The sequence below is a fragment of the Lithobates pipiens genome, unplaced genomic scaffold (assembly GCF_037356315.1).
Source record: "Lithobates pipiens isolate NorthernLeopardFrog02 unplaced genomic scaffold, aLitPip1_a1.2 Scaffold_25, whole genome shotgun sequence".
NCBI classification, from domain to species: domain Eukaryota; kingdom Metazoa; phylum Chordata; class Amphibia; order Anura; family Ranidae; genus Lithobates; species Lithobates pipiens.
This window is the reverse complement of record NW_027507787.1, coordinates 52,722,359-52,748,124: the sequence shown is the minus strand read 5'-3', so window position 1 is coordinate 52,748,124 and position 25,766 is coordinate 52,722,359. Positions and strand designations below refer to the sequence as shown.

The window sequence follows — 25,766 nt, the reverse complement described above, 5'->3', positions numbered from 1 at the left end:
GAAATGGCAGTCCTACATCTAAGGACTGCCATTTCTGATAGCGTACGGACCTTGTTTGGTGGATGTTGCTTTCAACTAATTGTGGTCCCTATCCAAGCAAGGACTGCCATTTCTGACAGCGTGCGGACCTTGTTTGGTGGACGTGGCTTTCAACTAATTGTGGTCCCTATCCGAGCGTACGGACCTTGTTTGGTGCATGTGGCTTTCAACTACTTGTGGTCCCTATCTGAGGTGTGGATATCTGTAAGCGTAGAGGCCCTAGGCTGGGTTTAGCAGATCGCTTTTACTGCTTACTATTTGGTAAGCACAATCTACTTCTGGGTGATCGGGCACACTTTTGAAAGTTCATGCATGTGTACTGCGGTGTTTTCGAGACTTTGATTTTTTTTTTTTTTTTTGTTTCTATTTACTTATGATCACCCTTTTGGCCTTGATTGGTCTGATACAATATATGGACTATTTGTAATTCAATTTTATTATTCGTTATTTTACATTTTTTTTTGTATAGCGCAGTTTTTTTTTTATTGTATACATACACACACACGCACACATATGTGTGTGTGTGTATATATATATATATATATATATATATATATATATATATATATATATATATATATATATATATATATAAATATAAACGTTATTGCTATCACAAGGGAGATAACATAAATAACAGATAACATAAAATGTGATTGCATGGGCAGGAGACAGGTCTTCCGTATGGAGAATCGGGAATTTATTAGACCCCATTGTCTCCCCTTTCTCCATCGCTGCATTTAAGCACAGAGAGTGCTTGATTGCTTGCTTTCCTAGCTTCTGTGGCCAGAGAATGACAGAGGAGATCAGGTAAGAGGTGTTCCTGAATCTCCTCCTGTTTTGACTGTGTGAGCTATTGATACCCAATGGGCCGCTTTTGGTGCATATGCAGAGCACCCTTTTGGCTAAAATGTTGGTTTGCGTAGCTTCAGTGTGAGAAGCCTCTCTTGAAAATATCTTCCACCAGGAAATGCCTTTTTGACAAATCTACCTTTATCTAGGAATTCAAGAAAGAGACCTTTCTAGAGACCTTTACAGGAAAAAAAGACCTTTTTTTTCCTGTAAAAAGGAAGCAAAGCTCTAGTGGCTAAAGCCTCCGCTCCTGAAACTTGAACACCTTTTCTTTGTTTTAGGCTTCTAAGACTAAGTCTGGAACGGATTTGACTTCACGCCCTGGACCTCCAAATTCACCAAGTCAAGGAAGCAAATTCTCACAATGAGGAGGTGCCCCCACTTGTGGGGGGATTGCTTTCGGCCTTAATGGCCATCTGGTCCCAGGATATTTTCTGACACTTCAGTCTGGAACATTGTCTCCTGAGGCTACAAACTAGAATTTCAGCCCTGCTTCACATTGTCAAACTGCAAATATTAGCAGACCTCCACATGGCTCTGAAGCCGCTCCTCTCCTAGGGGGGCCATAACCATGTTTCCACAGGTAGAGAGGTTCCAACATATCTATTATAACCTGTTCACCGACGCCAAAGTGAAGGGAGGCATTTGTACCATACTGTATATAAGAAGAGTTCTCAACACATTTCTTTGGGTTCAAAGGTTCTGTATGAAATCTATCCAGTCAGTCCTTTCTTGTGCAGCTGAAATTAACATCCTACAGCCCAGAACAAAAATGACTAAGCCATTTAAGACTGACCAGGATCACAATAAAACTGTTTATTGTTCAGTACATGTTAATGGTATATGAATATGTTGTATGTGCGGGCCTGGTAAAATCATGATTGAATAATAAACCCTCAGTGTTTTTAGCTTAACAAATTGAGCGCACAAAAAATAAACATTCCCTAGTAAACTATTGGTTACATTTCTTACCCAAGCACTTACAGTTGCTGGGGTGAGACTTTTACCAATGCTGCTGGTTCCTGCTATCTCAGTGCTTCTTCCCTGAACATTTGCTCTTTACAAGAAACGTTTAACAATGAACAGTGCAGGCTGGGGGTCAGTCTGTCAGCTTGGAGAAGGGAGGGGGTAGGAGGAGAGAGGAGTGGAGCAGCACCTTGCAATCCTAGGCTACAGAGCTTTGTGTTTCTATTGATGCACACAGTGTGGGAAGACACAACTGTAGGATGCTGCAAGAGAAAGCCACCCGGAAGCAGGAAACCTGAGGCATCAGTCATGACATTGGCTTACACAAGATCATAGGCAAGGATTGAAAGATAAAGAAGCTGTATCCTCTACAAGCTGTAAAGCTTTGTCATGCTATTATTTGCTGGTCATGTTGATTATCCAATATTTGTAAATTACCACTTAGTATGAAAAAGGTTGTCAACAGGTTGAACTGGATGGTTGAACTGTCTTTATTCAACCTTACTAACTGTAACCCCTGAACTAGCCTATGTCACTGAGATTTTGCTTATATGAACTTACTGGTTAGCTTCTTATATTGCTTTCTCGTACATCACAGGTGATTGGACACTGGCACACCCTAGACAGGAAGTTCAATCACCCATATAACCCCTCCCCCTACTGGAGGTACCTCACTTTTTTCGCCAGTGTCTTAGGTGTTCGTTTTTTTTTCCTTCGGGGATTCTCCCTCCACGGATTAGGGGACTGAGACAGGACTGGGGCAAGCCAGAGGGTTAGCTAACCTACCAGCGGCTTTGTGTTTTGCTGTTGATGCTATCAGAGATTCTATCCTTCAGACCTCTCGCCTTACGCTTGGATTGGTACACATGCGTAGAATCTTTTATGGCTGAAAAATTGGTCAGCCGAGTCACCATGTGAGAAACTCCTGGCGGGATTTCCCTTTCAACCCCAGGGACAAAAGAAGTCCTGGGGGAGAAGGTCTTCAAGACAAAACGCTAAGGACTCCTTATGAAGGGGCGCCCCCGCTCACTCGAGTGGGGGGAAGACTACTAAAGTTCTCAGGGCTCTGGCAGGAGGAATTTCGGGACAAATGGGTGGTCTCCACAATAACTCTAGGTTACAAACTAGAATTCTGAGAATTCCCTTCTCCTCGTTTTCTCATATCAAATGTACCCAGAGAAAAAGAAGTCTCTCCTTCTAGCGTTGGAGTGACTATTGTCGCAAAAATGTTATCATGGTAGTTCCCGTGCAAGAGCAGGAAATTGAGTTTTATTCAAACCTTTTCATGGTACCAAAGCCAAACGGAGATGTCAGCCCCATTCTAGATCTCAAAGATCTAAATTGATTTCTAAAGATACAGTCCTTTTGCATGAAATCGATCCGATCGGTAGTCTCCATCCTACAAGGAGGAAAACTTCTGGCGTCAATAGACATCAAGGATGCATACCTGCATGTACCTATTTTCCCTGCTCATCAAAATTCCTGCGTTTCGAAGTAGAAAAACGCCACTTTCAGTTTGTAGCTCTGCCTTTCGAGCTAGCTACTGCACCTCGGGTGTTTACAAAGATCTTGGCCCCTCCTCTGGCCAGATTAAGGGCCCAAGGTATAACAATAATAGCATACCTAGACGACTTGCTCTTGATAGACCAGTCAGTAGCCCGCCTGGACCAAAATTTGGTCACCACAATCAATTACCTGGAACGCCTAGGTTGGGTCCTCAGCTTAGAGAAGTCGTCTTTAAAACCAGTAAGAAGACTAGAGTATTTGGGTCTGGTCATAGATGCAGCCCAGCAGAGGATATTCCTACCCCAAGCAAAGATCAGTGCTATAAGAGAACTGATTCAGCTAGTCAGGGCAAAGAAGGGTCCTTCTATTAGTCTTTGTATGAGGTTGTTGGGGAAGATGGTGGCTTCATTCAAAGCAGTATCCTATTGGCCTGGAACAAGAAGGTTCACGCGTCAGATTTTCCGATGCATCTGTCCCCTACAACGCGTCTGAGTCTCAGCTGGTGGTTGATACCCGAAAATCTGCGGAAAGGAAAATCCTTTTTACCAGTTACCTGGACAGTGGTAACAACAGATGCCAGTCTTTTTCGGGTTGGGGGGCAATCCTGGAACCGTCGACTGTCCAAGGGAGATGGTCCAAGACCGAGAGGGCCTTATCCATCAACATTCTGGAGATCCGTGTGGCGTATCCAGCCCTAAAAGCCTGGACTCTCAGGTTGCAGGGTTGTCCTGTCAGGATCCAGTCCGACAATGCCACAGCAGTGGCTTATATCAATCACCAAGGGGGCACCAAGAGTCGTGCAGCTCAGGGAGAAGTAAACCAGATCTTAATCTGGGCAGAAAGACATGTGCCATGCATACGGGCAGTCTTCATTCCGGGGGTAGAGAACTGGCAGGCGGACTACTTGAACTGCCAGCAGTTAGTCCCAGGGAATGGTCTCTTCCCCCCCCCCCCCCCCACGTCTTCTTGGCCATATGCCAGAGATGGGGGGGGGGGGTTCCGGATATAGATCTCTCTGCGTCCAGGTTCAACAACAAGGTCGACAACTTTGTGTCAAGAATGAGGAATACTCTTGCATGCGGGATAGATGCATTGGTAACTCCATGGCATCAGTTCTCTCTGATTTATGCATTCCATTCTATTCTGCTCCTGCCAAGACTTCTTTGCAGGTCAGGCAGGAAAATAAGTCAGTGCTTATGGTGGCCCCAGCGTGGCCCAGAAGAGCTTGGTAAGCAGAAATAGTGAAGATGGCGGTAGGCTCTCCTTGGACCCTACCGTCCCGTCCAGACCTGCTATCCCAGGGACCGGTATTCCATCCTACCTTACAAACGCTAAATTTAACGGTTTGGCTATTGAAACCCACATTCTGAAGAATCGTGGGCTTTCGGGTTCTGTGATATTTACCTTGATTAATGCAAGAAAGACAGCTTCCAGAATGATTTATCACAGAGTCTGGAAAGCATATGTCTCCTGGTGTGAATCCAGGGGTTGGCACCCCAGAAAATATGTCATAGGCAGAATCCTCGAATTTCTGCTAAATGGGTTATAGATTAAACTGGCCTTGAGTACCATCAAGGGCCAAGTCTCGGCCTTATCGGTTCTGTTTCAACGTCCACTTGCTTCGCATTCTTTGGTCCGAAGCTTTATACAAGGAGTAATGCACCTTAATCCTCCAGTTATGGCGCCTCTGAACCCCTGGGATTTGAATTTGGTTCTGTCAGCTTTACAGAAGCAGCCTTTTGAACCGATACATCAGATTCCCTTAGTTCTGTTGACAAGGAAATTAATTTTTCTGGTGGCCATTTCTTCTGCCAGAAGAGTATCAGAATTAGCGGCCCTCTCTTGTAAAGAACCGTATCTGATAATGCACAAGGATAGAGTGATGTTACGTCCTCATCCTAGTTTTCTACCGCAGGTGGTCTCAGGTTTTCATCTAAACCAAGATATTGTTCTGCCTTCCTTTTTTCCAAATCCCTGCTCTATGGAAGAGAAGTCACTACATTCTTTGGATGGAATGAGAGCAATCAAAGCCTATCTGGAAGCGACTGCTCAGGTTCGCAAAATGGATGTTTTGTTCGTATTGCCAGAGTGTCCTAAGACAGGACAGGCAGCATCAAAATCTACCATTGCTAAATGGATTCGGCAAGTAATTGTTCAAGCTTATGGTTTGAAGCAAAAGATTCCACCTTTTCAGATCAAGGCACACTCCACTAGGGCTATTAGTGCTTCGTGGGTGGTGCATCACCGGGCCTCCGTGGCTCAAATCTGCAAGGCCGCAACCTGGTCATCAGTCCATACATTCACCAAATTTTATCAGGTGGATGTGAGAAGGCATGAGGACTTCGCCTTTGGGCGTAGTGTGCTGCAGGCAGCGGTAGGGTCCTCAGGTCTGATTACACCCTATGTTGTGTGGTTCCCCTCCCCTCAGATAGCATTGCTCTGGGACATCCAATCAGTAATTGCCGAGCCTGTGTCCCGTGATGTACGAGAAAGTAAATAGGATTTTTATGACAGTTTGCCTGTAAAATCCTTTTTTTTTTTTAGATACATCACGGGACACAGAGGTCCCTCCCCGCTTCTAATACACTTATATTACTTTGCTACAAAACTGGGGTACCTCCAGTAGGGGGAGGGGTTATATGGGGGATTAAATGTGCTGTCTAGGGTGTGCCAGTGTCCAATCACCTAGTAACCCTATAACCCATCAGTAATTACTGAGTCTCTGTGTCCCTTGATGTACCTCAAAAGAAAAGGATTTTACAGGTAAGCTGTTATAAAAATCCTATTTTCCTGTTACTATCCTTTATCTAAAACAAATGTAGATTGTCTTATTTCTGTCATCTCAGTGGGTAGTAATCATTAATGTTGTATACAACCGTCTCTGATTATGCAGACTTTGAAAATTATAAATATCGATTTAGCTTGTTTGCCGTCCATAGTATCCATAATACAGCTTGTACAGTAATGCCACTGTTAGTTTTGCTAGCTTTTCCAATGTACTGTTAAGAGCTGATGTGCATTCTCCTTGCAGAAGTATTGTGTTATTAAAGTTAAATTTGTTTCTTGTGTACCATGTGTCACAAAACTGTGTTCAAATATGCAGTCTCTGCATTGCAGATCTCTTCTGCTTTGGGTGATGGTTGGCAAAACAAAAACAGCCCTTCAGATGGTGAAGATCTGGTTCAGAGCATCCAGTCTGTATCTAGTCAGGTAAGAAATGTACTCTTTAACTACTTAACCACTTACAGACCGGACCATTTTGCTGGTCAAAGACCAGACCACTTTTTGCGATTCGGCACTGCGTCGCTTTAACTGACAATTGCGCGGTCGTGCGACGTGGCTCCCAAACAAAATTGACGTCCTTTTTTTTCCCCACAAATAGCGCTTTCTTTTGGTGGTATTTTATCACCCCTGCGGTTTTTATTTTTTGCGCTATAAACAAAAATAGAGTGACAATTTTGAAAAAAAACACATTATTTTTTACTTTTTGTTATAATAAATATCCCCCAAAAATATATAAAAAAAACATTTTCCCTCAGTTTAGGCCGATGTGTATTCTTCTACATATTTTTGGTAAAAAAAATCGCAAAAAAACGATTGATTGGTTTGCGCAAAAGTTATAGCATTTACAAAATAGGGATAGTTTTATAGCATTTTTATTAATAATTTTAATAAAAAAAAAAATGGATCACTTTTATTCCTATTACAAGAAATGTAAACATCCCTTGTAATAGAAAAAAGCATGACAGGTCCTCTTAAATATGAGATCTGGGGTCAAAAAGTCCTCAGATCTCATATTTGGACTAAAATGCAACAAAAAAAAAAGAAAAAATGACATTTAAAAAAAATATACCTTTAAGAGGTATGGGCAGAAGTGACGTTTTGACGTCGCTTCCGCCCTCCTATGGTATAGAGACGAGTGGGGGCCATCTTAGCCTCACTCGTCTCCATACCCAGCTAGTGAAAGGACCCGATCGCCTCCGCCACTACCGATGGCTCTGGTAAGCGGCGGAAGGTGCGGGGGGGTGGCACCTCTCCCGCCGCCGATGGCGGTGATCTCGCGGCGAATCCGCCGTGGAGACCACCGTTATCATACAGCTGACCGCGCCTGAAGAGATAGAGATCTCGGTTGTGGCAGCAGCTGCTGCTGTTACCGAGATATCCCTCTTCAAAAATAGGACATACATCTTCGTGCGCTGGTCGGTAAGTGGTTAATGATGGATTCATGAAAGACAGAAGTTGTCAAACAAACCCAATTTCTTTTTATGAGGTCAGTAAAACCTTGGACAGAAGGAAGGCTGTGGCTGTGGTTATACTTCGATTTTGCAAAAGTGTTTGACACAGTTCCCCACACACAGCTCATGTGTAGGGTAAAGTCTATAGGCTTGGAAAGATCAATTTGCAAATGAATAGAAAACTAACAAAAAATAGGATTCAGAGAGTAGTGGTTAATGACTCTTACTCTGAATGGTCTAAGGTTATCAGTGGTATACCCCAAGATTCAGTGTTGGGACCCTTACTTTTTAATATCTTTATAAATTATATAGGGTCTGAGATTAAAAGTACCATTTCTGTCTTTGCAGATGACACTAAGCTATGTGCTGGGATAATGTCCTTACAGGATGTCTCCATTTTATAAGCTGACCTCCATGCACTGTCTAATTGGGGAAACTATGTGGCAAATGAGGTTTAATGTTGATAAATGTAAAGTTATGCGCTTGGGGGCTAAGGATGTGCATACATACAAGGAGGAGTACAATTGGGGGAATCAATGATGGAGAAGGATCTGGTGGGGGTTTTGGTAGATCATAAACTCAATAATGGCATGCAATGACAAGTTGGTTTCCAAAGCAAGCAGCGTTCATTTTGCCCCTATACAAATCATTGGTAAGACCTCATCTGGAATATGCAGTTCAGTTTTGGGCACCAGTTCTCAAAAAGGATATCGGAACTTGATAAAGTGAAGAGAAGGGCAACCAAACTGATAAGAGGCATGGAGGAGCTCGGCTATGAGGAAATATTATAGGAACTGAATTTTTTCCCACTTCAGAAGAGGAGATTAAGGGGGGAAATATGATCAACATGTACAGTGAACTTGGTGTTGAGTTATTCACTTTAAGGTCATCACAGAGGACAAGGGGGCATGCTTTATGTCTAGAGGAAAAGAGATTTCATCCCCAAATACGGAAAGATTTCTTTACAGTAAGAGCTGTGAAAACGTGAAAGACTCCCTCCAGAGGTGGTTCTGGCAAGCTCAGTAGATTGCTTTAAAAAAGCCCTGGATTCTTTCCTATTATAATTTTATAATATAACTGCAAAAAACATTTATAGGTAAAGTTGATCAAGGGAAAATCTGATTGCCTCTCAGGGGATCAGGAAGGATTTTTTTTTTCCTTGCTATAGCAAATTGGATCATGCTTTGCTGGGGTTTTTCGCCTTCATTTGGATCAACTGTGGGTATAAGATTGTGTATATGAGATTGTATTTTTTTTTTTTATTGACCTGGATGGACTTGTCTTTTTTTTTTCAACCCAACAAACTATGTCATTATGTCATTAGCTGTTGAATGGTACTAATTGGATTTCAGCAGGTTGAATGCTCAATTTTAATTTGCGAGTTTATCTGGCAAATGGCTGTACAAAACAACAAATATGGCTTTAGATATACTTAATCACTTAATAGATGTTTAACTTCATTAAACTCCAGGAATAGCAATGTAATTATGGTTTTATCCACTGATCTCTCTTTGCAGCATTTTTCTTAGTGAGAACAGGTAGATTTACTAAAACTGGAGAGTGCAAAATCTGGTGCAGCTGTGCATTGGAGACACTCCGCTTCTAACTTCAGCTTGTTTAAAATTAGGCTTTGACCAAAAAACCTGGAAGTTGGTTGATTTCTATGCAGAGCTGCACCAGCTTTTGCACTCTCCAGTTTTTTTAGTAAATCAACCCCAGTCTAGTATTGAATCTTCTAAACACGTTGCTGTATATAGATTTATCAGATTGCTAATTATCTTTTGCATGCTGAAAAATTGCTGTCTTTTGAGTAGATGATCTGTTTGGACAATTAAGATAGAGACTAAAGACTTTTTCTTTTGTTGGAACTTTAAATGTGTAATATTATAATGTCGGTGTACCATTTGTATTGATCTAGATTTTTTTGAAATGTCAGTAGTAACATTATAAATGTCCTTAAAATGGTCTGGTATTCTACATGTAATATCTTATTTTTGGTATTTACATAGGCTTCCAGCAGCTTCACTGGGCAAACTACTTCATCCTCCTCATCTATGGAGTTTTTTAATCTACCTCCTCATGACAAGTTTGAAATACCAGTATCCTTTGGTATGGAACTGCTAGTTCTTTTTTTTTTTTTTTTTTCAATCTACATATTTTGAGAGGTATTAGATGCTATTAGCGATTTATTTATTGTTTTAGATACCGATGGATTGATAAGTCAGGCTCTGTTGATGGGAAACTTTGAGGCAGCCGTGGACTTGTGCTTAAAGGATGGTCGTTATGCTGATGCTATCATATTGGCTAATGCCGGAGGGGAAAACCTTCTGAGGGAGACACAGCAATGGTATTTCACCCGCCAAAAAAATAAGATCACTTCAGTAAGTAACTCAGAATTTATGATAATTGTTTTCTAATGGCCTTCAGGATCTATTTATCAATCTTTTTACTGAAGATTGACACAACTTTTACACAAGATTCAATTAGAAAAATGCGTGATTCATAGTTTTGAAACGGAATATTTAAAGGGTAACGCCACTTTTGTGGGTAAAAATAGCAAATAAAGAAAAAATAATATAGCACATATAATTGCAACACTAATAATATTGTAATTGAATGTTATTAAAAAATTACCTTTCCTTTTCAATCTACAGCTGTGTGTTTTTCTGAGAATGCATTGCAATATGGCTACCTGGGGTTGTTCTGTACACATAGTGTGTACTGACCACTCCCCAGATACATAATTTAATGGTTGTGTGATTGGCTCACCAATTTTCCCAGAAATCTGCACTAAGATATAAGGCAGATTTCAGGCATCCCCTGCAACAAAAATGTAATTTTTGGGGAGATACTTTCAAGCAACTGTAAAGCAGCTGCCATACTCAAACCACCCACCATAAAACAAAAGTTTTCTATATATCGTACAGCGCTATTGTCATTCTAAAACCATATCATAGAATCTAAAAAAAAGTATATACTTATGTGCAAGAAATGTGCATAATACACACACAAATAGTAAAAAAATGCATACAAAGAGCAGAGTGAGATTTATTGTCCATGTAACACTATAAAAAAGAAAGATCAGGGGGTGCAGACAGTGTACAGTGAGGAAAAAAAGTATTTGATCCCCTGCTGATTTTGCATGTTTTCCTACAGACAAAGAAATCAGTCTATAGTAGGTTTATTTTAACAGTGAGGGACAGAATAACAACAAAAATATCCAGAAAAATGCATTTAAAAAAGGTTATAAATTGATTTGCATTTGAGTGAATAATGAGTGAAATAAGTATTTGACCCCTTTGCAAAACATGACTTAGTACTTGGTACTTGGTGGCAAAACCCTTGTTGGCAATCACAGAGGTCAGACATGTACAGTGGGGATCGAAAGTTTGGGCACCCCAGGTAAAAATGTGTATTAATGTGCATAACAAAGCCAAGGAAAGATGGAAAAATCTCCACATGGCATCAAATTACAGATTAGACATTCTTATAATATGTCAAAAAAGTTAGATTTTATTTCCATCATTTTTACTTTCAAAATGACAGAAAACAAAAAAATGGTGTCTGCAAAAGTTTGGGCACCCTGCAGAGTTAATATCTTGTACTGCCCCCTTTGGCAAGTATCACAACTTGTAAACACTTTTTGTAGCCAGCCAAGAGTCTTTCAATTCTTGTTTGAGGTATCTTTGCCCATTCTTCCTTACAAAAGTGTTCCAGTTCTTTGAGATTTCTGGGCTGTCTGTCACGCACTGCTCTTTCAAGGTCTATCCATAGATTTTCAATAATGTTGAGGTCAGGAGATTGTAAAGGCCACGGCAAAACCTTCAATTTACGCCTCTTGATGTAATCCCCCATGGATTTTGAGGTGTGTATCCATTTGTAGAAGCCATCCTCTTTAAATTCAGATTTTTCACAGATGGCATCAAGTTACCATCCAAAATTTGCTGAAATTTTATTGAATCCATTTTTCCTTCTACTTGTAAAATGATCCCTGTTCCACTGGCTGCAATACAACCCCAAAGCACGATTGATCCACCCCCATGCTTAACAGTTGGACAGAGGTTCTTTTCATTAAATTCTGTGCCCTTTCTTCTCCAAACGTACCTTTGCTCATTCCATCCAAAAAGTTCTATTTTAACCTCATCGGTCCACAGAACTTGTTTCCAAAATGCCTCAGGCTTGTCTATATGTTCATTTGCAAAGTTCAAACGCTGATTTTTGTGGTGAGGACGTAGAAGAGGTTTTCTTCTGATGACTCTTCCATGAAGACCATATTTGTACAAGTATCTCTTTATAGTGGAATAGTGTACCACAACTCCAGTGTCTGCCAGATCTTTCTGGAGGGATCGTGCAGTCAAACGTGGGTTTTGAATTGCTTTTCTAACAATCCTGCGAGCTGTTATGTCTGATATTTTTCTTGGTCTTCCTGATCTTGCTTTAACTTCCACTGTTCCTGATGACTGCCATTTCTTAAGTACATTCCGAACAGAGGATATTGACATCTGAAAACGCTTTGCTATCTTCTTATAGCCTTCTCCAGCTTTGTGAGTGTCAACTATTTTCTGTTTCATTTTTCTAGACAACTGCTTAGAAGAACCCTTGGTGCTGATTGTTGGGGCAAGGTCAGATGAGTCTGGCCATTTAAAACCTTTGAGATTTGACATCACATGGTCTTCTCAGACAATGATTGAGAACAATCCATGACACTGGCAGGTCTCAGCTTTGCAAAGGGGGCAGTGCATGCTATAAATTCTGCAGGGTGGCCAAACTTTTGCAGACGCCATTTTTTTTTATTTTCTGTAATTTTGAAAGTATAAACGATGGAAATAAAATCTAACTTTTTTTTTTACATATTATAAGAATGTCTAATATGTAATTTGATGCCATTTGGAGATTTTTCCATCTTTCCTTGGCTTCGTTATGCACATTAATACACATTTTTACCTGGGGTGCCCAAACTTTCGATCCCCACTGTAGTTAGTCACCAGGTTTGCATACATCTCAGGACGGATTTTGTCCCACTCAGGATTTCAGTCCTTCATGGTGTAGTGTGTTACCAATTGTTTTATTGATGACTATGGTTCCCAGCTGACTTTAGATCATTGATAAGATTCTCCAATTTAGTTCTGGGCTGATTCCTGACTGTTACCATGATCATTTAAACTCCACAAGGTGAGATCTTGCATGGAGCCCCAGACCGAGGAAGATTGACAGTTATTTTGTTTCTTTCATCTGCGAATAATCACAATAAACTGTCACCCTCTTACCAAGCTACTTGGTGGTGGTCTTGTAGCCCATTCCAGCCTTGTATAGGTTTACAATCCTGTTCCTGACATCCTTGGATGGACAGCTCTTTGGTCTTGGCAATGGTGGAGAGATTGAAGTCTGATTGCTTATGTGGACAGGTGTCTTTTATACAGGTAACAAGCTGAGATTAGGAGCACTCCCATTGACCACTCAAGGACCGGTCCTTTTTTTCATACTCTGTGTTTACAAAGTAAAATCATTTTTTTCCATATATATATATATATATATATATATATATATATATATATATATATATATATATATATATATATATATATATATATATATATATATAATTTTTTTTTTTCTAACACCCTAGAACAGGGATATGCAATTAGCGGACCTCCAACTGGTGCAAAACTACAAGTTCCATCATGTCTCTGCCTCTGGCTATCATGCGTGGGGCTGTCATTGCTATGGCTCATGGGACTTGTAGTTCTGCAACAGCTGGAGGTCCGCTAATTGCATATCCCTGCCCTAGAGAATAAAATTGCGGTTGTTGCAATACTTTGTCACACCGTATTTGCGCAGCAGTATTGCACACTATTTTTGGGGAAAATTTTTTGATATTATGAAAGATAATGTTGCGCGGCGTAAATTGATACCCAACACGTCACGCTTCAAAATTGTGCCCGCTCGTGGAATGGCGACAAACTTTTACCCTTAAAAATCTCCATAGGTGACATGTTTATATAGGAGGTCCAGTGCTAGAATTGTTGCTCTCACTCTAGCGATCGCAGTGATACCTCACATGTGTGGTTTGAGCACCGTTTTCATATGTGGGCGTGACTTACATATGCGTTTTGCTAATGCCGGCAAGCTCGGCTGGATGGGTCGCTTAAAGATTTATTTTTATTTTTTCTTATTTATTTTACTTTTAATTTTTACACTGTCCTTTTAAAAAAAAAAAAAAAAAAAGTTTGTGTCACTTTTATTCCTATTGCAAGGAATGTAAACATCCCTTTTAATAGAAAACAGCATGACTGGACCTCTTAAATATGAGATCTGGGGTGACAAAGACCTCAGATCTCATAATTACACTGAAATGCAATTAAACAAACAAAAATAATGTCCCCTTTAAGAGCATATGGCAGAAGTGACGTCTATGGAGCCGAGCAGGGGCCATCTTTCCCTCACTCAACATCCAGGCAGCGAGGGGAATGGTCCCGATTGTCTTTGCCACTACTGATGGCTCCGGTAAGCAGGAGAGATGATGGAAGCGCGGTGGGGGGCTCTCCCATAAAAGTGATCTTGCGGCGCATTCGCCTCAGAGACCACTTTTATCTGAAAGCCACCCGCTGCTGTGGAGAAAAATACTGTGGCAGTATGGGTGCACCAGCCACACATGATTGCGTCCACAAGAGCCAGCATGGGGATTTGTGTGTGTAAATGCACACAAATCCCTGTTCTGTCAGGGGAGATGAGACTAAGTAGGAACAAGGATTTGTCTCCTCCCCCAGTCAGTCCTATCCCCATACAGTTAGAACACATCTAGGGAACACACATTTAACCCCTTGATCACCCCCTAGTGTTAACCCCTTCCCTACCAGTGACATTTACACAGAAATCTGTGCATATTTATAGCACTGATTTTATTTATTTTAATTTTTTTTTCCAAAATTGTCGCTGTTTTTTTATTAATAGCACAAAAAAATATAAAAACCGCAGAGCATCAAATACCACCAAATAACAGTTCTAGTTGTGGGGGGGGGGGGGGAGGGAGGACGCAAATTTTGTTTTGGTACAGAATTGCATGAATGCGCAATTGTCAGTTAAAGTGACACCGTGCCAAATTGTAAAAAGTGCTCTGGTCAGGAAGGGGGTAAAATCTTCTGGGGCTGAAGTGGTTAATCTACATTTATTAAAAAAGAAACTCACAAACTGAATAGTGAAAATCACATGTCATTCAGGCTAGTACTGCTGTCCTCTCCAAAGTAATTTTTGGTAATCAAGACCAGGTCTTTGTGTTAACCAGCAAGTGAGAGGAACATTATGGAGCGCAGAAGACAGCCGGGACTGACCTCACACATTACTATTACTTTGTGTCCAGGTAACACACCTAGGAATAATAATAATAGTCCAAGTGAAAAATTTAAAGATAAGAAAAGTGACCAGCATAATGCAAAGTATAATGCAATTATTACTCTTAGATGATCCTTAACCACTTCCCACCCGGCCAATGCACATATACGGCCGGGTGGGAGCCGTCTACTTCTGATAGGACGTTCAGGAACGTCCTTCAGAAGGAGCGGGATCACGCGTGCCCACGCAGCGGCGCGATCCCGATGTGCTCGTGTCACCCGGACAAGGCGCATCTCAGATCAGCAGGAGGGTTCTGTGATTGGCCCTCCTGATCACATCACAGCCGTGTCCAATCGCGGCCGTCATGTGATGTAAACAAACAGCCTGTTGCTAGGCAATCGGCTCCTCCTCTCCTCACACAGAAGTCATCGCTGAGGAGAGGAGAGCAGATCGCTGCAGCCGGCTGATGATCAGTGAGTATGAGCTGTTTTTTACAGCTTTTTACTCACTGATCACCAGCATAGTGTAAACACACAACACACCACACAGTATAAACACAATGTCCCCACATATGTCCCCAAAACACACATGTCCCCAAAACATACATGTTCCCAAATAATAAAAACACATGTCCCTAATAATAAAAACATGTCCCCCACATATCTCCCACTAAAATCCCATGTCCCAATGATTATCTGCACACATGATCATTTGCGTACATGTCCGTGATCACACAAACCAATTATTATACACTTAAAGGAATTTTTTTTACCAAAAAACATGTAGCAGAATACATTTTGGCTTAAATTTATGCCAAAATTCGATTTTATTGGATTTCTTTTAAAATAGAAAGAAAATATTGTTTTTTTTTCCAAATTTCCGCTTTTTTTGCGCTTAGATCGCAAAAAATAAAAAACGGAGTCGTGAATAAATACCACCAAAATAAAGCTCTATTTGTGCGAACAAAATGATAAAAATGTCATTTGGGTACAGTGTAGCATGACCGCACAATTGTCACTGAAAGCGCTAGAGAGATGAAAGCTGAAAATTGGGCTGGGAAGGAAGGGGGCGAAAGTGCCCTGTATTGAAGTGGTTAAAAAACTGTTCACTCTTCGATCGACACTGTTCTTTAGTGATCCCTCCACCTTACAATCAAGATTGCACTCACCAAAAGAACATGCCTGTTTTTACTCAATATAGGCAAGCTCAGCTTGTGTTATTAGGTGAAGGGATCACTAAGGAACAGTGTTGATTTATATGAAGTTTCACTGGGTGAACCATTTTTTAATGATCATCTATGAGGAAGCATTTCATTTGTATTATGTTGGACACTTTTTTTCTTTTCTCTCCTTTTTTTTTTTTATTTATTTATTTATTTTTTAACGGACTGATATTTCTAGTTTTTGGATTCTTTAGCTGTTTGCATTATGTCCAGTCAGCAAAATGTTAACTGGCTGACAAAAGTAACTCCTGTAAATGTTTTTTCGTGAAAATCGTTTTCTTCTGCCAATGTTACACGATGCTCATGTTTTCTTCATCCAGCTTCTGTCTTCTGTAGTCCAGCAGAAGTGGAAAGACGTGGTCCTGGGCTGTAACCTGCAGAATTGGAAAGAAGCTCTAGCTCTCCTACTGACTTATTCCAAACCGGAGGAATATGCAGAGCTGTGTGGTAAGCATTTTTTGGGGTTCCAAAACTGGGGCGAGAGTCTTTAAGAGAACAGAAAGATATTCCGGTTTCTTTCTAGTCTGTTGAGGGACACAGGAATTTAGTGACAGTGCGGTTAAATTGCTGCCGACAGGATTGGACGATGGCAAACAGAAAAATAGTAAGCCAGTCCCCATAAACCTCTTCTTCCAGCATACCCTAGTTTTTTATTTTAGTATCCTAGGACATTTTTTCTTCAGTATGGCTGCGAAAGGTGTAACCACATTTTTGCTAGCCTTTCTTTTCTCGATTTTTCTTCCTTGGATTCATCTTCCATCCATGTCAGTCAAGATTCCTCACTGCACTGCTGTTTGAGCTGGTCCCTGTTATAGCAGCAATTCAGATTGGCCTTTTCTAAATCTGACTTTGGAGTGCTACATCCATACCCCACTGGACTAGACATGCAGGGCTAGCCTGGAATGGAACCAGGTGCTTTCCATATTCAGATTTGTGGCCTTGCCTCTAAGATGGGCTCAAGCGCAGAAGACTTGCTTTGTATGCCCTTTCTTTGTGTGCCATGACCCCTTGTACATGGTTTATTTCAAGTTGGACCCATAATTGAGTATCTCTGTATAAAAAGCTAGCACAAGTTTCACATTAAATACTATAGATCTGTTTTAATATTGATTGCATTATTTATTACTATTTCTAAAAAAAAAAAAAAAAATTGTTATATCAATAGTTCGCTGATCACATCAATGTTCCATGAGCTGTAGATGTGAATATTATTTCAGAGGTTTCCCAAGATCCCATCCTTTTTGCCAATGGTTCCTTCAAGGTAAAATGGTTGAGAAACCCTGCAATAGGGGGAAATGCCCTCAGCCTGCACAAACCAGGCAAAAGGGAGTCGCAACACAAACCTAGACGAATATTCACTCTGCTGAATGCCCACACATCACCCAAACTCACAATTTTCTTGCCTGGGAGCAGGAACTGATTGAAGACTGGTCTGTGCATCCAACTCTAGTTCCATTTCATGCACACAACAAGCACACAACATGCACACAACAAGCAGATTTTTCATTTTTCAGCCATAGCTCTGAAAACCAACTGCCCCTACCGGACTCACATTCCTATTTTGCCCAGTCTAGAAGAGGTGAACATAGAAGAGAATGAAGAGGACCCGAAGGCAGTGTTCGAGGAGGCTGTAAAATATTTTCCCTGAAGTTGCAGCTACTCACAGTATGCTTGCTAATGTAGATATGCTCACTTCTGCTATGTGCAAAAGTCTCTGCATTGTGGCTTTCGATTTTCCTTGCCGTGATTTTCTTGCCGTGCCTCTTTGGGTACAAAGAGACCTGCAAATTTTAAAAAGACATTCTCTATTCACGAAAAACAAATAGGATGGACAATCTGTTACGAAGAGATCAATCCAGAAAATATTTTCAATCAAGGGATAATCATTGCCAAACTATATTAAGTGGAAAAAGTGTTCACTAATAAGTGGTCTGTTCCAGTAGTTGATCCTACACTCTCCATCCTAAATCTCACTGTACCATTTGAAGATTTTCCTTCATTCAAAGATTATGCAGATGTTTGGGTTACTCCTTAACCACTTGCTGCCTGCTTTATAGCTGAATGATGGTGTCCTGTGATTGCTCCCGCCACAGGGTGTGGGCAGCGTGCTCTATGATCAGTGTTCGGAGGACACTACTGATCACAGATTGAGGTAAAGAGCCAATCAGGGGCTCTTACCATGTGATCAGCTGTGTCCAATCACACCTGATCATGGATCTAAACAGAAGCTGGTTATCGGCGCTCATTTTCTCATGCTGACCGCATTAAGAGAGGAGAAGAGAGCCGATAACTAGCTTCTCTAAAATGGACATGTACATTGATAATCAGGGCACTGATTATCCATGTCCTGATTAACAGTGCAGTCCCAACAATTGCCACCAGTGCTGCCAATCATCAGTGCACATGAATGAAAGAGAAAAATTATGTTTGCGAAATTTAATAACAAACAATGAGTTTTTTTTTTCTTTATACGCTTTCGGTCGTTTATTTAGCAAAAGATAAAAAAAAACCCCAGTGGCGATTAAATCCCACCAAAAGAAAGTTCTTTTTTTTTTTTTTTTTTTTTAACAAAAGATAAATGGTTTGGACAAAGTATTGCATGACCGTGCAATTGTCATTTAAAGTACAACAGCGCTGAAAGAAGAAAATTGGTTTGCGCCGGTAGGGGGTTAAAAGTGCCCAGTAGACAAGTGGTTAAAGGCTCTTTTTACACTTGCAGGTTCAGCTCTGCAACCACCTATCGCTGTGACTTCTGTTTGTCAAAACTGGACTGGGGCAATGAATAATGCAATCTTGTATTCCAAGACTGTGTTACAGAAATTACCTTCTCTACTCTTTTGTGTGGATGCCATATAAAAAGTATTGAAACTAATTTCCAGAATGCCTCCATTTGTATAATCTGTTTACATGCACAAAATCTTGTGACTCAAAGCTTGAACAGCTGAAGCTGCCTGTAAAAGATGCCTCACATGCATGCCCTTTGAAAGAGGATGTCTTTTCTTATTCGTTTTTTTTTTTTTTTTTGTGAGACCCTTGACAAATTCATGAAAGATGTCACAGAAGGAAATCTTCTATAGAGAAGGAAAAAAGGGATTTGATCCCCTGCTGATTTTGTACGTTTGTCCACTGACGAAGAAATGATAAGTCTATCATTTTAATGGTAGGTTTATTTTTTAGCAATGAGAGACAGAATAACAACAAAAATATCCAGAAAAATGCCTTTCAAAAAAGTTGTAAATTGATTTGCCTTTTAATGAGTGAAATAAGTATTTGACCCCTTCGCAAAACATGACTTAGTACTTGGTGGCAAAACCCTTGTTGGCAATCAGAGGTCAGCCATTTCTTGTAGTTGGGCACCAGGTTTGCACACCTCTCAGGAGGGATTTTGTCCCACTCCTCTTTGCAGATCATCTGCAAGTCATTAAGGAAACGAGGCTGACGTTTGGCAACTCAAACCTTCAGCTCCCTTCACAAATTTTTTATGAGCTCACGGTCTGGAGACTGGCTAGGCCATGCCAGGAACTTAATGTGCTTCTTCTTTTTGAGCCACTCTTTTGTTGCCTTGGCCGTGTTTTTCGAATCATTGTCATGCTGGAAGAGCCATCCACAACCCATTTTCAATGCCCTGGCTGAGGGAAGGAGGTTCTCACCCAAGAATTGATGGTACATGGCCCCGTCTATCGTCCCTTTTGATGCGGTGAAATTGTCCTGTCCCTTTAGCAGAACCCCCCCCCCCCAAGCATAATTTTTCAACCTCCATTTTCAACGGTGGGGATGGTGTTCTTGGGGTCACAGGTAGCATTCCTCCTCCTCTAAACACGGCAAGTTGGGTTGATACCAAAGAGCTTGATTTTTTTGGTTTCATCTGACCACAACACTTTCACCCAGTTCTCCTTTGAATCATTCAGATGTTCATTAGCATACTTCAGACGGGCCTATACATGTGCTTTCTTGAACAGGGGGACCTTGCGGGTGCCGAAAAATTTCAGTCCTTCACGGTGTAATGTGTTAATTGTTTTCTTGGTGACTGGTCCCAGCTGCCTTGAGATCATTGACAAGATTCTCCTATGTAGTTCCTCACCATGCAATGATCATTGAAACACCACGAGGTGAGATCTTGCATGGAGCCCAAGACTAAGGAAGATTGACAGTTATTTTGTATTTCTTCAATTTGTGAAAAATTGCAACAACTGTTGTCACCCTCTCGCCAAGCTGCTTGGCGATGGTCTTGTAGCCCATTCCAGACTTAAGTGGGTCTACAATCTTGTCCCTGACATCCTTGGACAGCTCTTTGGTCTTGGCCATGGTGGAGAGATTGGAATCTGGTTGATTGCTTCTGTGAACAAGTGTCTTTTATACAGGTAGCTAGCTGAGATTAGGAGCACTCCCTTTAAGAGTGTGCTCCTAATCTCGGCTCGATACCTGTATAGAAGACACCTGGGAGCCAGAAATCTTGCTGATTGATAGGGGATCAAATACTTGTTTCGCTCATTAAAATGTAAATCAACTAATAACTTTTTTGAAATGCATTTTTCTAGATATTTTTGTGGTTATTATGTTTCACTGTTAAAATAAACCTACCATTAAATATATAGACTTTTAATTTCTATGTCAGTGGGCAAACATACAAAATCAGCAGGGAATCAAGTACTTTTTTTCACTCATTGTACTTCCACAGCAGAAGATTTGAGAGTTCCTGTCTTCAAACGCCTTTACCTCTTTAAAATGAAGAGCACCTAATCACTATCCCCAAGCTTTAACTTCAAACCAAAGTACAGTTCTTCGTTTCAGTGCAAGACTTGGCCCACAAAGCTTCCTAAGTCTTCCTCAAAACCACCCCTGCATTTTGCTGCAGGATTACTATCATGCTTGTGTTTATGCTCCATTTGTGAGTAGTTTCGCTTTTGACTTCTCATTAAATGGGTTACCAATACTGCACTTAGAGGCTCTGTGTTTCTTTTCCTTTGTTGCATTGCAGAGACTGCTTCTAGCTCTTCACACTGGCTGCCCTTAGTGCTGGTACATGGATTTCTCTCCCTTTTCATCTTAGAGACTGTAGCTGTGGACTTTGCCCCACCTATTGAGAGACTCTTTTAATCACATTTATTTGATTTGTGTACACTTCCAGGGTCCCAAATGAGTGCTGAGTTTTTTTGTCTGTTGTATTTCTAAACTTCTGACTTCTTCTCTCCCTCTTGTCAAAACCTTTAATCAAGGTGGGATTTGCATCGGGCCTCCCTTGCAGCGCCCTGTGCTTTCTTGCGACCTCAACTTCAAAGGTTCAACGGATGGTTTCTGCAGGGCTAAGAGAACCATCAGGGATGTCCCCTTAGATGACCTCTCCCACAAAATTGTTTTTTTTTTTTTTTTTTGGTTGCTGTCACGTCTGTCAGATGTGTCTGTGGATTGGCGGCTGTCTTGAAGGGAGACATTCCTTATATGACAAGGTAGTCCTACGCCTACGAACATCCTTTTTTTCTTAGGTAGTCTCATTCTTAATTTCACATTTTTTTAATTACATTTTCATGTGTAACAAATAATGAGGTACAACTGCATATCGGCCTGCTCGGCGACAAAGTATAAATGCAACAAAGTGTCATTTGTAGCAGATCATATATGATTCAAAATGCTAATATTCAATTCCAAAACATAGATCAGAAGTAACTTTTATAATGAAGAGGAGCACTAACAGTATTCAGATCCTCTTAAGTGGAGATCTTTTCTCAGAGGCTCAAGTTCAGAGTGGGATAGTTAATCACCGCTTTTTTGGTGGGTGAAGTACACCAACCCCCCCACCCCAGAAGGAAGCTGCACATCACCCCCATGGGATCACCCTGTGAGTGTGCGTTTCCCTCCTCACACCCCAGAGGTCAGGGCCCCTCACACCCCTCCATGCCCTAACAGTATATAGGGCCCGCTCTGGGGGATAGTTGCTCCTTTTGAAGCGTAAACTATAAAATTCTATATAAGTGGGAAAATAAATTGGGAAAGAAGTAGGAGAGAGAGGCATCATAATGCCTTCGAGGGGGCAGAAGAGAGAAAGGATAGGGAAGAAAGAAAGGAGTAGGTGGATTCAAGGAGGATCTGGTGAAATGCCCAGGCATAGGGAGATGCCAGAGTAGGTTGACCAAGGTTCCCAGATGACCTCAAACTTAGGTATTTTGTCTAGAAGCTTCACTACTATGTGTTCTTGTGACATAATCCGGGATATTTTCTTCTTTGCTGCCAGAAATTAGAGGGCTTTTTCCAGGCCCCCACTAGTGTAATCTTGGCACCCAAGAGGATAAAGTAGACCACGGTTTGCATATGCGTCTACCCTATGGTTTTGCAGAGCATTAGTGGGGTCTTGAGGTATCGCCGCTCCAGAAATTTTCCTTAGGAGACGGAATACCTTGTTCCAGTAGAATCTAACTCAAGGAAATGACCACCAGACCTTTTTTACCCCATATAAAACTTGCGATTCAGAATTGGACTTCAAGGAGGGCTTTTTTATTAATGGATATTAGGAGTGATCGAAATAGAGAAGCGTGGCAATAATGTCATTTTGACTGCGGTTATTCTGCCCAGCCAGGATATGTCCATCTTTGGCCACGCCTTCAGGTCCTCCCCACATTTACAGAAAATGGTAGGGTAATTGGCTCCGTACCAGGGGCGTAACTATAGGGGGTGCAGCAGTCGCGACCGCAACTGGGCCCTGTGCTGCAGAGGGTCCATGCAGCCCCCTCTACATATGGCTGGCAGCAGCATAGGCAGCTAGGGGTACCAGTGCACCATGCACACGGGTGGCTGGAGGTGGAGGGTGACTAGCAGAGCTCCATGCTCAACTATCGCACTGGCTGCTCTTTAGTTGTGCATTCCCCGCATGACCTGTGTCCTCGGCCGGCTCCTCAGAGTACTCCTCTCCTGCTCCATGCATTGCCGCTCAGTCCGATGTCGGTTCTCCCCAGCCAGAGTCCCCCCCCCGAGTCCGGCCCACACTGCACTGCATATTTCTCCCGGGTAAACAAACTTAAGCACACAGATTCAGTGCAGCCCTATGAGAGCTCCCCGGAGGACACTGCAGGCTTGTCTGCCAGCCCCCCTCCTCCCCCGTCATACACAGATGATGAAAGGTCTTTCTGGGAGATATGCTGATCACTCGTCCAGCACACTGGATGGAGCCCAGGCCAACATGGACGGCCTGCAGCTTGGTCATGGTGAGTGAGAGGACCCTATCCCCCACACACCATTACATACCCCTTCATCTCCCCCTGGGGGCAGGGGCCCCTTCTACCCTGGGGACAGGAACCCCTTCTCACCTGGGGGCAGTAACTTCATCTGCCCTGGAGAAAAGGACCTCATCTCTTCTGGGGACGGGGACCCCATCCTGCCTATGCACAGTCCCCCAATGGGGCACATAAAAATAAAAACTAATAAAAAACTACTGATGCCAGTGGTGGAACTACAGGGCTCATAAAGGTCATACCTGTGACCACGCCCTGGAGTTCCGCCGCCGGACTCCGAGGGAAGGGCCCTGGCTGGGGTTCAGGGGGGCCCTTCATGGTTTCTTGCATTGGGGCCCTGAAGGTTCTAGTTACGCCACTGCTCCGTACAGTTTGCTTATATTCTGTGTTAACTTAATCTCCAAGTACAGTAAAGCCGCGTACACACGGGCGGACTGTATGGCCTACTTAGTCCGTCATACAATCCGACGGACAGTCCGTCCTACTTTCGAATGAACGGACTTGACCACACACGGATGCACAAACAGTCCGTCGAAAGCTTGCGCGATGACTTGTACAGCACGTACGACGGGACTAGAAATAGGAAGTCCAATACACAGCAATGCAACCTTTCGCCGTGTAAATCCTTTCTGAGCATGCGCCATTCTTAGTCTGTCGAACTAGCCTACTGACGAGCGGATTGTCCGCTGAAACCAAAGTATGACGGACAGTATTTCGAAAAATCCGAAATACTTAGTATGCTAGACTGCACGCTGAAAAAGTCCGCTGAAGCCCACACACGAGCGGACTGTCCGCTGAAATGTGTTTCGACGGACTAAGTAGGCCATACAGTCCGCCCGTGTGTACGCGGCTTTAGGAGTCAGATGCCCTTGTGAATGAGAAATGCTGTTTCAATTGCTCTACCGATTAGGGTGGGACAGACAAATTTAGGGCAGCAGATTTGGCCACATTGACTTTGAGGCCTGAAATTTTGCCAAATTATTGAAGCAATTTGTAAATGTTTGGTGTAGATGTTAATAAGGACGTGAGAAATGGAAGTAAATCATCTGCGAACAAGGCACGTTTGTGTTCCTGGGAGCCACAGAGGAGCCCTTTAATGTCAGGATGAAATCTGATCGCTAAAGCTAGGTTCTCCATAGCAATGGCGAATGTTAAGGGGGAGAGGGGACAACCTTGCCTTGTCCCTTTTCTAATCGCTAGAGTATTTGCCCATCAGGCGAACCTGCACACTGGGGGTTGAATAGAGAGAGGCAACTATACTATACTATCTGAAGTTGATGCCGACTCCCCATCTTTTCCAGGATCTCAAAAAGGTAGGGCCACGATACTGAATCAAAAGCCTTCTGCAGATCTATAGAGAGCAGGAATCCCTTTTGCGGGAAGCCCCCATCCAAAAGTATGGAGATTATGTCTGACTCTCCTGATTTAGTCTGGGCCCTGTTTTCCGGGATGAAGCCTACCTGGTCCTTATAGATGTAACTTGGGATAAAGCTATCCATTCCAGAGGCCAGGTTTAGGTCATGATTTTGAGGTTGTTATTAATAAGGGATATCGGACGGTAATTGCTAACGTCAGTTCTGCATTTCCCTGGTTTGGGGGATTGCCAAAATGTATGCAGTGTTTAGGTCTTTATCTATTGGGGTTCCACCCCATAGTGAATTAAAAAAACGTGCCATATAGGGGGCCAAATTTTTTATATCCGCATACTGAAAATCCATCTGGGCCTGTGGAGGTGCCAATTTTGAGGGATTTGATTGTCTCTAGAAACTGCAGTTTTGAAAGTAGTTTCGTTCCCGTCCATCACAGATGTTTCTCAGCTTTGGTTGTTAAAGCTAGGTTAAGGTTAATTCAGGCTATGTCCAAGCGGGACAGGGTGTCGTGCATGGGGTTTCATTTGTGGGCTTTGCTCAGTGAAAGGAAGTCCTCTGGCGTTTTTGGATATCTGCTCAATGTTTGCGTTTTAGTTTGGACGTTATCTGTATGAGTTTCCCTCTAATCACAGATTTGTGAGCTGCCCATAGGGTTTTGGGTTTAACGGTGTTATTGTTCTCATAGAAATAGTCTTTCAGCGTCTTTTCCAGTATCGTGCACTGTACCGGATCACTCAGTAAGGCTTCATTAACCGCATCAGCCCCGGAAGATTTTACCTCCTTGCTGACCAGAACACTTTTTGCGATTCGGCACTGCGTCGCTTTAACTGACAATTTGGCAGTTGTGCGGCATTGCACCCAAACAAAATTGCCGTCTTTTTTTCCCCCACAAATGGAGATTTTTTTGGTGGTATTCGATCACCTCTGCTGTTTTTATTTTTTGCGCTATAAACAAAAACAATGTTTTACTTTTTGCTATAATAAATATCCCCAAAAATATATTAAACACATTTTTTCCTCAGTT

The 25,766-nt window shown here is 42.0% G+C and overlaps 1 protein-coding gene across 6 annotated transcripts in view; it reads left to right on the top strand.

Moving 5' to 3' along the window:
- Nucleotides 1–25,766, top strand: part of SEC31B (SEC31 homolog B, COPII component) — a 360,793-nt gene that overhangs the window by 165,723 nt on the left and 169,304 nt on the right. For all 6 annotated transcript variants that reach the window (XM_077454443.1, XM_077454445.1, XM_077454444.1 and 3 more), the window contains 4 exons: nucleotides 6,481–6,573; nucleotides 9,608–9,707; nucleotides 9,801–9,979; nucleotides 16,470–16,596. In XM_077454443.1, coding sequence (XP_077310569.1) covers nucleotides 6,481–6,573; nucleotides 9,608–9,707; nucleotides 9,801–9,979; nucleotides 16,470–16,596 — 499 coding nt within the window. The remainder of the gene's footprint in view (nucleotides 1–6,480; nucleotides 6,574–9,607; nucleotides 9,708–9,800; nucleotides 9,980–16,469; nucleotides 16,597–25,766) is intronic.